The sequence below is a fragment of the Manis javanica genome, chromosome X (assembly GCF_040802235.1).
Source record: "Manis javanica isolate MJ-LG chromosome X, MJ_LKY, whole genome shotgun sequence".
Lineage (NCBI taxonomy): Eukaryota > Metazoa > Chordata > Mammalia > Pholidota > Manidae > Manis > Manis javanica.
In genome coordinates this window covers 105,248,153-105,264,149 of record NC_133174.1, presented here as the reverse complement: position 1 = coordinate 105,264,149, position 15,997 = coordinate 105,248,153, and the positions used below count along the sequence as shown (strand labels likewise).

At 33.7% G+C, this 15,997-nt stretch overlaps 1 protein-coding gene across 1 annotated transcript in view; it reads right to left on the bottom strand.

The window, feature by feature from the left end:
• The window catches only part of HTR2C (5-hydroxytryptamine receptor 2C), a 412,057-nt gene that overhangs the window by 170,231 nt on the left and 225,829 nt on the right, over positions 1-15,997 (bottom strand). The window contains exons 3-4 of the mRNA XM_037016967.2: positions 13,479-13,592; positions 8,841-9,154 (exon numbers count right to left, since the gene is read on the bottom strand). Coding sequence (XP_036872862.1) covers positions 8,841-9,154; positions 13,479-13,513 — 349 coding nt within the window. The 5' untranslated portion in view covers positions 13,514-13,592. The remainder of the gene's footprint in view (positions 1-8,840; positions 9,155-13,478; positions 13,593-15,997) is intronic.

Genomic DNA, 15,997 nt, shown 5'->3' with positions numbered 1-15,997 from the left:
ATTTGTTCTCCCTTCTTTTTCTTCTTCCTCCACTCTTTATATGTTAGGTGTCATATTCTGTACTCTTTGTGTGTTCCTTGACTGACTTTTTGGGTACCTGATTTAATTTTGCATTTGTTTAGTAATTAATTGGTCTACTTCTTTTACTGTGGTTTTATTTTCTCTGGTGACAGCTATTTAGCCTTAGGAGCAGTTCCATCTAGAGCAGTCACTTTAAAATACACTATAGAGATGGTTTGTGGGAGGTAAATTCTGTCAATTTTTGCTTATCTTGGAATTGTTTAATCCCTCCTTCAAATTTAAATGATAATCTTGCCAGGTAAAGTATTCTTGGTTTAGGGCTCTTCTGTTTCATTGCATTGAATACATCATGCCACTCCCTTCTGTCCTGTAAGGTTTCTGCTGAGAAGTCTTATGATAGCCTGATGGATTTTCCTTTGTAGGTGATCTTTTTTCTCTCTCTGGCTGCTTTTAATACTCTGTCCTTGTCCTCGATTTTTGCCATTTTATTTATTATATGTCTTTGTATTGTCTTCCTTGGGTACCTTGTGTTGGGAGATCTGTGCACTTCAATGGCCTGAGAGACTATTTCCTTCCCTGGATTGGGGAAGTTTTCAGCAATTATTTCTTCAAAGACACTTTCTATTCCTTTTTCTCTCTCTTCTTCTGTTACCCCTATAATGAGAATTGTTTCATTTGGATTGGTCACACAGTTCTCTTAATATTCTTTCTTTCCTAGAGATACTTTTTCTCTGCCTCAGCTTCTTTGTATTCCTGTTTTCTAGTTTCTATTCCATATACTGTCTCCTCTACCTCATCTATTCTGCTTTTAAATCCCTCAATCATATGTTTCATTTCAGCTACTGTATTTTTCAAGGTCTCTATCTCCCTCCTGAATTCATCCCTTAGCACTTGAAGGGTTGAATTTTTCTGGAGCTCCGTTAGCATATTTATGGCTTTTATTTTGATTTCTTTTTCAGGAAGATTGGTAATTTCCATTTCACTGAGCCCTCTTTATGGCATTTGAGTGATTTTGGGTTGAACAAATTTCTTCTGCCTTTTCATAAGCCTATTGGCTAATGAGAAATATTAGGTTTGTGTAGGTGGTGCCCACTAGTACCCAGAAGCTCTGCTCTTTGCAGCTGCCAGCAACTGGAGCAATGGTAGTAGTCACAGGAGAGCAGTGCTGGTGCCTACCCTAAAGAGCGAGCTTTTTTCTGCTTCCCCCTCTGTCAGAGCCAGTAGGCTGCATACAGGGCGCAGCCTCTGCATTAAGGCTGTGTAGTTGCTATAGGAATGGCTGCCCTCTGACTGGCTTGGCCTGATGGTGGGAGCAGCAGATTTACTTGCAGGTGCTGGTTGGGAGGAAGGAGCTGCATGCTGCTTATCATGGTGGTGGGCCTCATGGCTGCATTGCCAGCCAGGGGAATGGAGCTCCTGAAGCTCCTGAAAGGTCCCCACCTGCTGGGCTGAGTGTGCAGAGATGATTTTGTCTACCTGTTTCTTCTCCTGAGCAGCAAGCTCTGCGTAATCCTTGCCCCTTTGGCAGCCGTCTCACTGTTTGGAAGTCTTTCAAAGTGCCCACCTTTCTTTCATCCCAGAGCAGCCAGTTGTGGGAAACTTTTCTCTACAAGTGGCTGGAATCTGTCTCTGACTTTGCTTTTCAACCCCTCTGATCTCCAGAGCATCATGCAATGTGGGTTTGTGCTCCTGGAGTAGATTTCTATGGCTTGGTACATAGCAGTCCTGGGTTTCTATTCCCTCCCCGCTGTGTTTCTCTTCCTTTCACTGGTAAGGTGGGGCAGGGGGAGTCTTCAATTCCTGCCAGGTAGTGGCTTTGTTACTTTCTATCCTTTTCCATGATGTAGGTTTTTCATTCTTCCCCTCACCTTCCACTTTCTATTTTCTTGAATGATTTTTATCAGAAATAGCTGTGAAGTTTGACAAAGGCTTTTTCATTCAACATCTTTAGAGATAAATCATATACTTTAAAAATAATAATTTAATGTTAATGATATAAGTAGAATAGTGTTAATATTATAATTGCATCAATGTTGATTATAACACTATTTTTAGCATTAATTATTAATACATATTAACTAGTAATATGTTGACATCACATATTACATATTTTATTAAGGGATTCTGTAATATTGAGCCAACCATAGTATTGCTGGAATTATTCCCACCTGGTCATGGTGTAATATTTTTTAATATGGCAGTGGATTCTGTTTGCTAATATTTTATAAAGTATTTTTGTAGTGATAGTCATAAGTGATGTTGGTCTATAATTTGCCTTCTTTGTAGTGTCTTTATCTGTTTTATGTGTTAAAGCTATGCTTGTTTCATATAAGAATTATAAAGGTTTTCTTTATTTTCAATTCTCTGAAACAATGTATGGAGAATTACAACTATCTCGTCTTGATGGTTTGTATAGAATTCCCCAATGAGATTATCTGGATATGGTGTTTTTTGTGCAGTAATTCCTTGATAGCCTTATTTATTTTTTCTACTGAAATTTGTTCCTTTCTATACCCTACAAGGTCAATTTTCTTAACCTGGTTTCCCCTGGGTAATTACCTGTTTTTTAAAATATTGTGAATTGATTTGCATATAAATTTACAAACTAATCTCATGACAAAAATTTACTTTGTTTCAATGGTCATTTTGTCATATCTTATTTTGTATATCTATGCCTTTTTCCTTTTTCCTTCTTTAAGTTAGAAAGTGATTTTTTAAAAAAATTCTTTTAAAGAACTAAGATTTTTATATTTTAATTAGGTATATTGTTTTTCTATTCTCTAATAAATTTCTGCTTTTACTTTTTCTTCTTTTCTCCTTTGTGCTTTCTTTTGGTTTACCGTGTATTTCTTTGTCAAGGTTACTTGTTGGGAATATAATTCTTCTGTATACTTTCAATTTTACTGATAAATGTGATTAGGCTATGAATTTTCTTCTGTTCACTGCTTAAAGTATATTCTATAGATTTTGATATACATTGTTTATGCTATCATATTTCTAAAGAAATCTGTAATTTCAGTTTGCATTTATCCTTTTGACCAAGAGTTGTTTAAAGTTTGTTATAACTATAAGATGAGATGGTCTAAAATTTTGCTGATAATACTTTCTAGTATTCATCAAAAGTACTTATCAGAAAGAATTTTTTATAATATTTCTGCTTTAATATTTTGTTTGTGGTCTAACATATGATTAATTTTTGTGAGTATTCCATATGCACTTATGAAGAAGGTATATCTATATATAGATACTCTCTATAAGGGTATAAAGTTCAAAATGCATTGATAAGATCTTTTTTCTTTTTTATTCAATCTTTCTTGTACTGAGTATGATGTATTAAAATCTCCCATTAGTAAAATGTATCTATAAATGTAACCTTCCATGTTCTTTATTTTTACCTTTATAAAGGGCATTGTTATGTTACTGGGGCATAGATATTCCTAACTGCAATATCTTAGTTGTTAATTGTGGCTTTTTTCATGAATAAACATCCTTTTTCACGGTTATTGATTTTTTCCTTGGCACTTGATTTGTTAGATATCAAGATCACAATTTCTGTTTTCTTATTGTTTCCGTTTGCTTGGATTATCTTTGCCTATCCTTTTATATTTAGCCATTATGAATCCCTGGGTTTTAAGGGTTCCTGTTATATATAGCATATATTTGGATCTTTATTTTTAAGACAAATTGAAAATCTTTTATTTTTAATGGTGAGTTAGGTTTACTCAAGTTTATTTTTATACTGATATATTTGTTTCAACTCTGTCATATTACATACATCGTGGCATAATATTGATAGCACTATGGCTTACTGTGTTTCTTCCTCTATTGATTTTTTTTTTACTCTTCTGTTAAATACATTTCTTTTAGTGTTTAGGAAGGTTTGTCTTTTTGTTCTGCTGGTTAACTTTATCTCATGTTAATAGCATGTTTTATTTATATCATGTTTAATGCCCTCAGATCCCTGTTTTCTTATTAAATGAATGACTTTCTAGTTTGCCAGTTGTTTATGGTATCATTAAACTCCCACCTTTTGTTTATTAAAAAAACCCATTGAATTATTCTACTTTCCTCTTCCACTTACCCTTTCTCTTTTCTTACCAATTTTTACTTGCATCATTTCTAATTTGTTAGAGTAATATAACACATAATATATATCATATAAAATATAACACTATTCTTCTGCACTTATACCACCTTTATTTTCATTGTAGCTCTAACTAAATATATTAAATACTTATCATCAGTCTTTTAGATGAAATCGATCCAATTATTCTTTTGTTAGATGAATCACATTAACTATTCAGTTTCTTAAGAAGGACTCAGGGGTTTAAAATTCTCTGGTTTAAAAAAAAATTAAACTTTTCATAAAAAGTTTGGTGGCCATCTTATCTGGATGTAAAATCTTTGTTTCAAACTTTTTTTTAGTTATTTTTTCTATTTCTAAATGTAGCTATAATTTATATCCAGTAAAAATTCACCCTTTTAAAATTGCACATGAGAATTTATAGTTTTTCAAATCTTGAGAATATACATATTTAAATATATATATATATAATGTAAAATATATTTATAAATATATAATATTTATATGTATTATAAATATACAATTTATTTATATGTATTCCTCCCATTTAATCCTTGGAAAATAATGATCTGTTTTCTGTCTTCATGGATTTTACTTTGAAATAGTATCCTACAAATGGTTGCCTTTTTAAAAAATATTGCTTTACTGTTGATTTGCTTTTTAAATTTTTGTAAATGGTGAAGCCAGTCTAATTATTTTGCTCTTTTAAACTATTACTTATTTTTGCCTGGAATACCTGAGAATTTTTCTTTATATTTAAAATCTAATGTGTGAGATATATCTCAGAGTTGATTGTTCCAGGTCAAATATCTGGTACTGGGTCAGCCTTATCAACAGGTAAATTCAGACTTATTTATGTAAAATCTTCCTGGATTACAGTTTTAAAAATTAATTCTGTTCTATTTTTTTATCGTTATGAAGGATTCCTTTTATACATGCATCTTTCTTGCTGGTCTTCCATTTCAACACTTTCTTTCTGACCCTTTTTACTTCTTTCTTTATTTCATCTCCATTCTCTTTGTTGTTTCCTTATTAAGTTTTCACATGAATTGATTCTTATTTAGGCACTTTTAATTTAATTTTCATTTCTGATATGATTTTGTCTTATTTTGTTTTCTTGGATTCAAGCAACTTTTGCTTCATGTTGACCAATTCAATTTTTTTGTCAATTTTTCCTGTTAGTTTTTAGATTTGTACTTTAAGGTATTTTTTCTTATCTTTAAATGCTTGTCTGAGGAAATTAAATTTTGTCTGAAGTATTTTGTTATAGTTTGCTTCTTATTCTTTTTTGGTGAGAATTTTCATCAAATGTTTTTGATTTTCATATTCTGCTTTCTTTTTATAGTAGCTTGGTGTAGATGAAATTTGATTGTATTTGTATTTGTATGAACAAGGCTGGCTGTTTGTGGATGGTTTCCAAGATTCCAAGCTCAAGAGCACTATCTTCTCTCCATGTAATCCAGTATGGTTTCTTTACTGGGGGGCTTTTGGGTTATGGTAGGGGACAGTATGAGGGAGGGTTGATGGGTCCTTACATGTTGACATTTTTGTCTTGTAAGGTGATAAATTTTCTCCTCTTGCTTTTTCCCTTCAATGTGCATTTTTTTTCAGAAGTTACCTCTCCTTACTTTTTAAAACTTTTTTCTTCCTGAAAAGAGTTCCTTTTCCAAGACCACTCTTTTGTGTCCTGTGCACACTTCTAACTCACTTCCCTAAAGGCTGAGCTTCCAGAAAAACTTTTTGGAATCTTCATACTTGGGGTAGACTTTCTCCCTTGTGAAGATTTTAGACTAATCTTAGGCTTCCTACTGGTTTTCCTCTTCTCTCTTTCATGCAGCTTTTCCAGGACAGCCCTTCCTCTACACAGTAGCATGTGGTGGGGGTCTAATAGTAGTATATTGTGATCTCCTGTTTATTTTTCTGCTTATAGATAATTTGGAACCTGATGTTCTCCACATTTGGTGATGGTATTGTGTAGTTTTATTTGTTTTTGTCTTTACTGTTGGGGAGAGGGGAATGGATGTATTAGATTTGTATTTAGGCTGATACCATTATTTGACCACCCATATATGTTTTAAGAAAGAAACTGTTGGCAGCCGCGCTCAGAAAATAGCGCCCAATGCAGGGCAGCCGGAAGGCCCCGAACTTCCTAATGACAAATCATCCCACACCACTAAACTACATGCTAATTGCGCCTTGGCATAAGGACCAATGAGACCCACCAAATGGTTATGCTAATAAGGCATATGGAGCCGCACCAACCAGGTCAGAGCATGAGAACTATATAAGCAAGCCTCTCCTTCCCCTCTGGGTCCTGCCCAACTCATTTGTTTCACAAAGAGCTGAAGAATAAAGCTTTCTGCAGAAGAATCCTGCTGTTGTTGCATGCTGTTCTTGCCGGCGAGGACAGGGCACGCGACAAGAAACTGGCAAAATGAAATAGATACAAGATAAAGTATACGTTCTAAAACACATTAATTACAATAACCTTTTCTTATATAATTTTGGAGCTATATTTTCTTACATAATTTTGGAGCTATAAAGAGGCAAAATGCTCACTGAGCAAGTAAAATACTTATGCTCTGATGTTAATACATCATTGAAACTCAATAGGATAAGAAAAGCATATTTTCTGGGAACACTGTTTATAAAATGTCTGTTTTAAGATAACCTATTACCACTGTGTATATAGAAGAGGAAATGATTTTCAAGTTCCGTGAGAGATTATTTTCTAAATGCAGTGATCTTCTTTTAGGATTTGAGAACTAGATGCACTTCAATATTACTCCTTCTAGTCTAACTCCATTAGAAACTCCAGGGAACAGGGTGTCTATTTCACTCCTTTGTGAGATGAGCATACGGGAAATTAAATTCAAACTGAGTTCACCAATTTTCTAGTAATGATACTTTGTAGTTTTGTATAACTGATTTTGTTAGGCAGAAAAATAGACATGAACCGGGTGGAGGAAGAATAAGGCCAGTAAAGCACAGTAAAAGGGACTCAGATAGTTAACCATATAAAACCAGAGAGCCAGAAAGGACTCACAGAATTAATGAGTTAATTAGTTGAAGTTCCAAAGGCCAGGAACAACTTGGAATGTCCAGATATTCCCCAGATAAAGACAAGTATCCAAATACACAGTCCATGTCTTCACTGTGTCAATTAGATCATGCCATTGTAAAATCTACTTAGCCTGAAAAAGGCCCAGTTTATGCTTTAACCTAACCTATATGCTGTTTTTTTCCTCTTCTGCCCCTTAATCAAGTAACTTTGTAACCACAGCAGAAGACAGACCCCAGAAGTGTAAATAAACCTATGTGGACAAAGAATGCTGGGATCCTGGACCAACAGTCACCTAAATAACCCTATTCTTAAGACAAAACCTCAAAAGAATTATGTATCACCTGTATACATCATGCCTTATACTGATTCCTACCCAAAAAGCCCTATAAAACCCCAGACCCTTAACTCTTAGGGGTGCCTCTTCTCTGAGGTTGCCCATACTCCCCTTTCTTAGACTGTGTACCTTTTTGCCTTAAATAAACTTCTCACCACTGCTCAACTTATGTTTTGTCTGTCTGCTCTTCCCGTGGTGTCTTTGTTACTTCACTATTTCATTTTATTCTACAGGTGTAAGAACAAGTCTTCACTCTGTCTCTGTCCTACTTCAGATATCAGATATTTAGGGAGGGGCCACTGACAGCTCTGATATGGGCTTGCAAGTTCCTGTCACCTGGGTGACCTGGATGGTACTGCAGCTGTGTGATCCTGCTCTTTGGTGGTCTGCCTGAAAATCTCCTTTCTTTGCTTTGGGAAATCCTCAGAACATAATCTCACTACATGCAGTGTTCTATGGCTGCCCAAAATCCTGGGGTGGTAGGGACTTAATGCCCACACCATGAAGATCTAAGTGGACACTGGACACCAGGTGACATTGGCTTTAAGAGTTGTCAGGGGATGTGCCTCAGCCGATCAGGAGTTCAATGAATTTCCCTTTTCTCTCTGTTTTTCATTAGTCTCTACTGCCTGCAAGGCAGCTGCCATTCTATGCTATTCTTGCTTTAATGAATTCCTTCCTCACCTTGTATTCTGACTCCCCTGCATCTCTGAACCGAATTCCTCCCCAACAAATCTGACTGTTCTTTATAAATATCAGGCAGAAACAAAACTTAGGATAAAATGAATAGGACAGGCAAGGAGATGGCAGAAAATCAAAAGAACAATTAAAACCCTTTACAAAATTACAATTAGTTATCCCGTCTCCTTATAAAAACGTGAATTGTTGACTACATGAAGAAAAGCTACTACTAAGTGTTTATGTGCCAAGCACTTAGTCTGCAAACATTTCAAAAGATTGCTTGAAGTATGTTTATTAAAAATGATGAGCCTCTTTTTCCTTCTTTGTATAAGAGATGGTACTAGGTATGTGTACTGCCCAGAACACAGGGAGGGGGCATGTATCCGTCACTGTCCCATTCTGTACATTGTAAGGCTACTAATAATTGTTTAATTATCTATGTATTGTTTTAATGTAAAATATCTGCTTTACTTTTTGAAGACTCTGTTACTTATTTAATAAATATGATGCATCCAATTCCTTCTGTTACACAATTCCTTTTTTCTTTACTTTCCAAGTGATACAAATAAAATAATTTACTTTGTGAGTGTTTACTATGGTACCTGACACAATTTTGTGACATAATCTGATTGAAAAACTAATAAAATTGTACTTACCATAAAGGATTGCAAGCAGAGACAGTGGCATGACAAGTAGTCCCACTAGCATATCAGCAATAGCTAGGGACATTAAGAAGTAGTTGGTGGCATTGTGCAGTTTCTTTTCCAAGCTTACTGCCATGATAACGAGAATGTTGCCACCTATTGTCAGGATTATTATTATGACGATGGAAAGTGCTGGCCAGTTTTGTACCCCGTCTGGGAATTTGAAGCGTCCACCATCGGAGGTATTGAAAATGTCAGTTACTATAGCTGTAACTGGGCTCACAGAAATTTCGCATTGCCAAACCAATAGGCCAATTAGGTGCACACTGAAAGTTAAGAAAAAAACAGAATCAGATACATATTATATGGCTTATGCCTAATAAATTACTTATACAAAACAATTACTTTTCCTTCAACGATCATTATTATCATCATCATCTCTTCTACTGTCTTAATTAAACCTCAGTATTTCTTCTTTCTATACAAAGAATGCTAACTTTTAGTAAGTGTTTATTATGAGTCAGACACTTAGTTTATGGAAATAGATCTGCAAAATAATTCAGTCTCATACAACAGCCTCATGAGGTCAGTACTGATTTATATCCATTATGTAGATGAGGAGACTGAGGTTCAGAGAGGTTAGGTAAGTTTCTCAAGGCAATACAGCCAGTAAGTGCCAGGGGCAGGGTCTATACTCAGGTCCCAGTGATTTCAAAGCCTGTGTTTTAAACTTTTACTCTATACAAGCAATCTGAATTATTCATTTGGATGAATATTAATTCTTAATATTCATAATTTCTTATTATCTTACAAAATTTCCTTCCACCTGACACTCTCCCCATTTCTGTCCTACATTTTCTGGGTCCTGTTCTAGGCTAGAAAATGATTTGTGGTAATGATTAATTCCTGGGGGTTTGCTGCTTTTCCTACCGTGGAAACAAAATCTCTTGTTATTTAAAATGTACATTTGTCTTTTTTGCTACTTGGGTAGATTCTACTAGTAGGAATTTCAGGCCAGGTGGTAGACTAATGCAAGAAAGATAGACATGGTTATGTTTTGCACATTCTAAGTTAATTTCCCCTGATGGTGATATGAGATTTATTCAGGTTATACATATTAAGTATCTTCTAGAAATGTAAGTTCTTAACATGTCTAATAAAATTAATATGTATTTTCATTAATAAAACAGACAAGACAGACAAGCATATTCAATATTTCCTGATTAAAAGGAAGAGTTATTATCTGTGAATGACTGTCGTTTTATGTGTATTCTATGCTCAGTAATAATTATTTAATGACTATGAAGCAGCTACATGTAGTGGTTGGTAAAGCCTGGTATTATAGAGGAGAATATTTACTGGTACAATATGTGTTAACAATTTTCTTTGCAAGACAATTAAGTAAGATTCTTTCTGGAATTAGTGAGATGGAACACATAACATTTCAACATCCAAGTCTGCGTTCTCCATGTTAATGCTTTTATTTCATTATCTCATTAACTTGTTCTTTGAGCAAAAAATATTATCTCCATACAGGGAGAATATATGTGTGATTTGATTGACTTATCACTTCTTGCCAATCACCAGAGAAATTTATGGTAGTAAAGCTAGATGATTATCATAATTATATCAGATCTTTAATATTATATATATATGCCATACTTCCTGAAGCAAAACTGGAACACTTAGCCTGAAAAATTATTGTCATTATTTAAACTTAAGTAAAAATATAATAATTTTCTAACAAAAAATTATTTCCCTTAATATCTTATTAATATACTTTGATGTCTTTTAAGGTAATAAAGAAGTCATGACAATATTTTGACTTTCTCATTCTACAAGGGATAGAAAACTAGTACTTCAGACATTTAGCTTAAAATTACTTCTTTATTAGTCAAAGCTACCTGATATTCTTAGCCATCAGGAAGGGGGTGACATATGTAGCAACTTCTATCAAAAAAAAGTAATCAATAAATTCTTTCAAATGCTAGCTGTATTATTTTCCTGCAACATAAAAAAGTAAGCTAAAGTTATACATCATTCAAAAAATCTATATCACAATTAATCTGTGATTAATGTAAGTGAAAAATTATTGAAACAAAAGATCAAATAAATAGAAGCAAGTAATTGGCTTTCAGCTTTGATTGTTCTGTCACTGTGTTGCATTTGGCATGAGGCCAATGTTCTGGCTACATCACCTCAATCTTTTTTTTTTGACCAGTCACCTAAACTCTAAGAACTTCAATTTCCTCATCTGTACAATGAGGGTAATCTCTATCACATGATTCTTGTGAAACTTAAATGCTATATGAAAAGTCCTGAAAATAGTAACTGTTGTAAATGTTGGAGCTTACCTTCTTTCTGCCTTCAAAATTAAACCAAAGTATTTTAAGGTAACTATACCCCAACTCATATATTTCAAAATGGGTGAAGAATTTAAGTCCTGACTTTATATCTATTTATGCAGAACTGGGCTCAGACAGTAATTTTACATCTGGAATCTTTTCTGACTTAGCTGATGAAAAAATGTGTCCTTCCGGCATTTAGAAATTTTTTTTTTCTGGTTTAAATTAGCTGATGATCATCTCAAGTAGTTTTACAAGATTCTATGCCCACAATAAAATGCTACATCTTCAGTTGTCAGGTACAGAAGGACAAAGTATTTGTCCTTAAGCCCAGAGATTAAGGTCCTAACAGAATATGCAGTCTGTTAGGACCTTAAACTTCAAGTTCTAAGTAAGTAAATTGTAGAAACATCTAAGCCCTTTTATATTTCTCTATAAATAGTAGAGATATGCAGGATAAAACTGTATACAACTAAAAAATAAGAAACTATGGATAATAATCATTTTTATAATTTGAGTATCTTAGAACTTTGAGGTTAAAAAAATATTTCAAGTAGTCATCTTGCCTCTCTTTACTGGTCAGATATAATTTTATTTTTTATTAAAGAGTACATAAGACAAATTCTGAATTATTGAGAAAGCTTGTGGAATCTAAATATATCTGTTGTGAACCAGAAAGTAAAGTATTGGTACTGGGAAAGATCCTGAAAGAGTATTTATTTCAGTTGTCTGATTTCAATTCAATTTAATAAACTGTTACTGAGTACTACTTATAGGCAAACTTTTATGATTCTCATTGCAGTTCAATCCTATTCTCTGGAGTTTTGTAATAAAAAATTGGCTGTATTATAATTAAACCTAATTTCTAATATTTATATGCTTAGTGAAATATATACAGTCCTTTTACAAAAGAGGAGTAATTCAGGTCTTGCTCCTAAAGCTTATGCTGTTTGCTATTAAACCCAGAGAAGTCTCATAAAATATGTACACACACAAAAATAATCAAAATTTTCTCTGAACAATGCAACAAATTTATTCATTGTTACTGAACTTTTAATGAAGATACAATTTTACATTCTTAGTAGATAAGCAAAAAGATAATTTGACTCAAAAGTGTGAGTACATTTTCAATCTACTGAATTTCTGCATGGCATATGGCAATAGGCATTATTAAAAGAGATGAATGGTCCCTTGTTTCTTTTAATAGAACGGAAAAATCAATAGGTATTTCTTAATTTAATACCAGAATTATTTGGTGTTCTTTAAAGTAGCCCTTTATTTTGGTATATGGATGAATGGCTACATACTGAGCTGGCACAGGTAGGAAATTTGTCCTTTCATTTTCCCATACCTGAATCTTCTTTTCCCTTCTTTATCACTTCCCTTCACCTGTCCCCTTTCCTGTCGGCTCTAGTTCTCTTGGAATCATGCATCCTTGAGACTATCATCACCACAACGTACAATGACATCCAAGGTGGGCTACCGCGGCACATATTACAGAGTGTTGATGCACTTTATATCTACACTAATTCTGTAAACTTTTTCCTGGGTAGGCTCTTTTATAGGAATCAGAGAAGGCTGTGTAGGAGCAAGGCCATTCAAGTCTTCTCTATGATCAGTGTTCACAGAGCAATGGATCTTTCTTCATGCCCCGTTTGTTAGAGCATAGGTTTAGAAGAAACCAACGCAACATTTTACTAAGTTAAGAAGAACACATATTTGGATTAGATCATATTTAGACTTACTCAATACTTGAATACAATTCTCTTTTTATCCCTTCATGTTATATTCTATTGACTTTCCTGGGTCACTCTCTCAAGACTTCTGAGGATGGCACTGTTTTCCTCTGTGCAGCTGTATCTTCCAACCCCTACTCCCTGACTTCTGACCTATTCCTTTGCAATCTCACCATTGTTCATAAAAACAGAGGCTTACAAAGATATTTTATTCTCTTGACTATTCAGTTCATGCAGGAAAGAAAAGGAAAGAACCTTTCTCATTTCTACATTTTAACCTGGAGAAAGCCACCAATGACACTGGAATTATTTTTGAACTGAGGATATTATTACCATATTACTTGTTTGAATATATGAGCCCTTGTGTTCAACTGGAGTCCAAATTATTGGGGTCTTTTTACATTTATTATTTTTGAATAGGAAGCACCCATGAAATCAGTCTATTGGAATACAAGTCACTTGGGCAGACTGAGGCAAATATAGCTGAATGATCATGTAAAAGTTTTTAACAATTTCAAAAAAGCTAACATAAAAAGTTATTTTTTTAAAATAATAAGTAACTTCCTTACAGGAATGAATGCACCGCTTTCCTTAGGTTCACCATGACTGCTTCAGTCTGAAACAACCAAAGTTTAAAATTGACAAGAGGAAATTAACATACTGGATTCATAATGCCATCTTTTCTGGGAAGAGAAAAGAAAAAAAAAGGAAGTTAGTTAGAAGTCCAAATAACTTGCATAACAAGCAATTAAATAACTTAGATGTACTTGTTAATGATAAGAAACAATCAATACTAAATTTATCAAACAGGTAAGGATGTTACGTCTGCAAGTGATAAAAAATGGCAAAGAGAATAGATTTTTCATTTACCAATATACCACCATCATAGCTTTTCTAAAATTTCTTGTATACACTTTATTTATATGGGGTTTCTACTAAATCCCTCCCCCACCCACCCCAGTTGGGGTACACATAGCATCAAATCATTATTTTGAGAAAGAAATTAAATTCAGAATAAGTGCTTTTTAATTTGCACACTGTTGGGGGAAATTTTTTGGTCTAATAATTATGCAGTGTGTATAAGGTAAAAAGGGTTCATCTTATAGGAACCTGGAAAACTAGAAGTTTGAATCATTTCTATAAAGTGAACATATTTTGTACAATTTCTAGTTTTCTAACTGGAACAATCTGCATTTACATAGATAACTTTATTTACACTTTTGCATTAACCAACAATATTCTCCAGAGGGCAGCAACAGGTTTATACCAAAATAAATGAGTTGATCAAGTTTACTATATTAAATATAGCAACCACCGTATGTACCAGTTAGTTAGTAATCAACAGACAGTATGTTACAGTCAGGCACATGGAATAATGCTGGAAATTGCAAACAAAAAGTCAGTTGCACTAGATGATTGAAACAAAAATCTTTACTTTCTTGTGTTGATTAAGACATGACAATACATCTTCAAAGGTCCTAAGAAAGAAACACAAAAACTGTCCAAAGAACTTATCAAAGAATTTCAGAGTGAAAAGCTTTGATTTCTGTAGTCTATTTTTCAAGGAGCTATCTGTAACATTGAAAACCTCACCAAACATTTACATAGCAGCTTATTTACCACTTAACACTCACTGTAATTCAGTATGCTAAAATGTTGGCCAGGAGTAGACTGGATACAAATTTGCTGAGAATCTTTGCTATGTTCCTTGTGGAAATGACATCTTTACAGAGTGGTACATGTCACTATCAATCTTTACATTGACATTGAAGAAGTACTCAGTGTGTATTCTCATGATTAACATGGAGACCCTGTGGTTATTTTGTGTAGATTTTAAACTAGGAATAGAGTGAGTAAAGCTTTCTGTTCCCCATCATGCCTTTCCTTTTTATCTTCTACTTTAGGATTTTGTTTATACTCCAGACACCAAACACCCAACTGTATCATTTCCTGGGATCACAAGCTATTACAAGATTCAGGATAGTGATGTTAAATTTGAATTCAGTGTGGTGTCACTATGAAAAATTTAGGTGTGTGTACATGTGATGGGAGTGGGGAGAGGGAGAAAGGGATGAGAGAGAGAAAAAAAATAGCTTGAGAACATGGAGTAACATTGAAAGATCATCTGTTTTGCCTCATTTAAAAATATTTTCAAGGAGTATAATAAAACTGTCAATAATCTTTTTTTTAGTGTTTTCTAGCTTCTTTTAGAAATTTGGAAATAAAATTTGCTAGAATAAATTGCACCTCCTTATATTTTCCATCTCATTTAATAGACTTATTTTCATCACTCTACCTACAAATTTAACTATTCTTATTCCTCAGCTCTTACTGTAAGTGCTATCAGTGCTACCTAACAAAAATCTATGTCAAAATCATCCCCTTAACTACAGTAATACATAAAATATGGCCTCCAGTATCTAGGAACTCAAAATATTCAGTGGGAGAGAGGGAGTGACGTTACTCAGATGATTAGTCAAACTATTTCTAGCCCATAAAATCCTGCCAGACGACACATAAATCCTTTTTTCTGGGTGGTCTGGCAATAAGTGACAGAAAAAATGGCAAAGGGAGACAAAAAGTTCTTATTTTGCTTCTTATCCCTCAGTAAACATCAAAATCCTTTCCTTCTCCCAGTAATAAAATATAAACATTGTTTTCAATTTTTATTTTTTAACTATCCAAAGATAGTATAATTTAAAAGTTTCCAAATAAAATATGCTTCACTCCAATAGATTATAGCAAGTCAATTGAAATTATGTTGGCCATAGCTTGAACTGATAACTATCTCATTAAACATTATACTGTCCATATTTTCAGCTATGGTAGAATCCCACTATTGTTACTCAAAATATTGTATTTCTTTAAAAATCATCAACTATGTCATCCTTTTTACATGTATATTTTCCTGGGAAATATAAGCAGAAAAAACTAACCAATATTTATTTTTCTAAGTTCTAGTTTCATTAATTGAGAAGCACAAGTAATAATTACAAAATTTTATTACATATATAGAGCTCCAATTTACTAAAATACCTTGAAGGCAAGATAATGTCTCTCTGTGCTGTTAATATTTGCATCTTTCTAA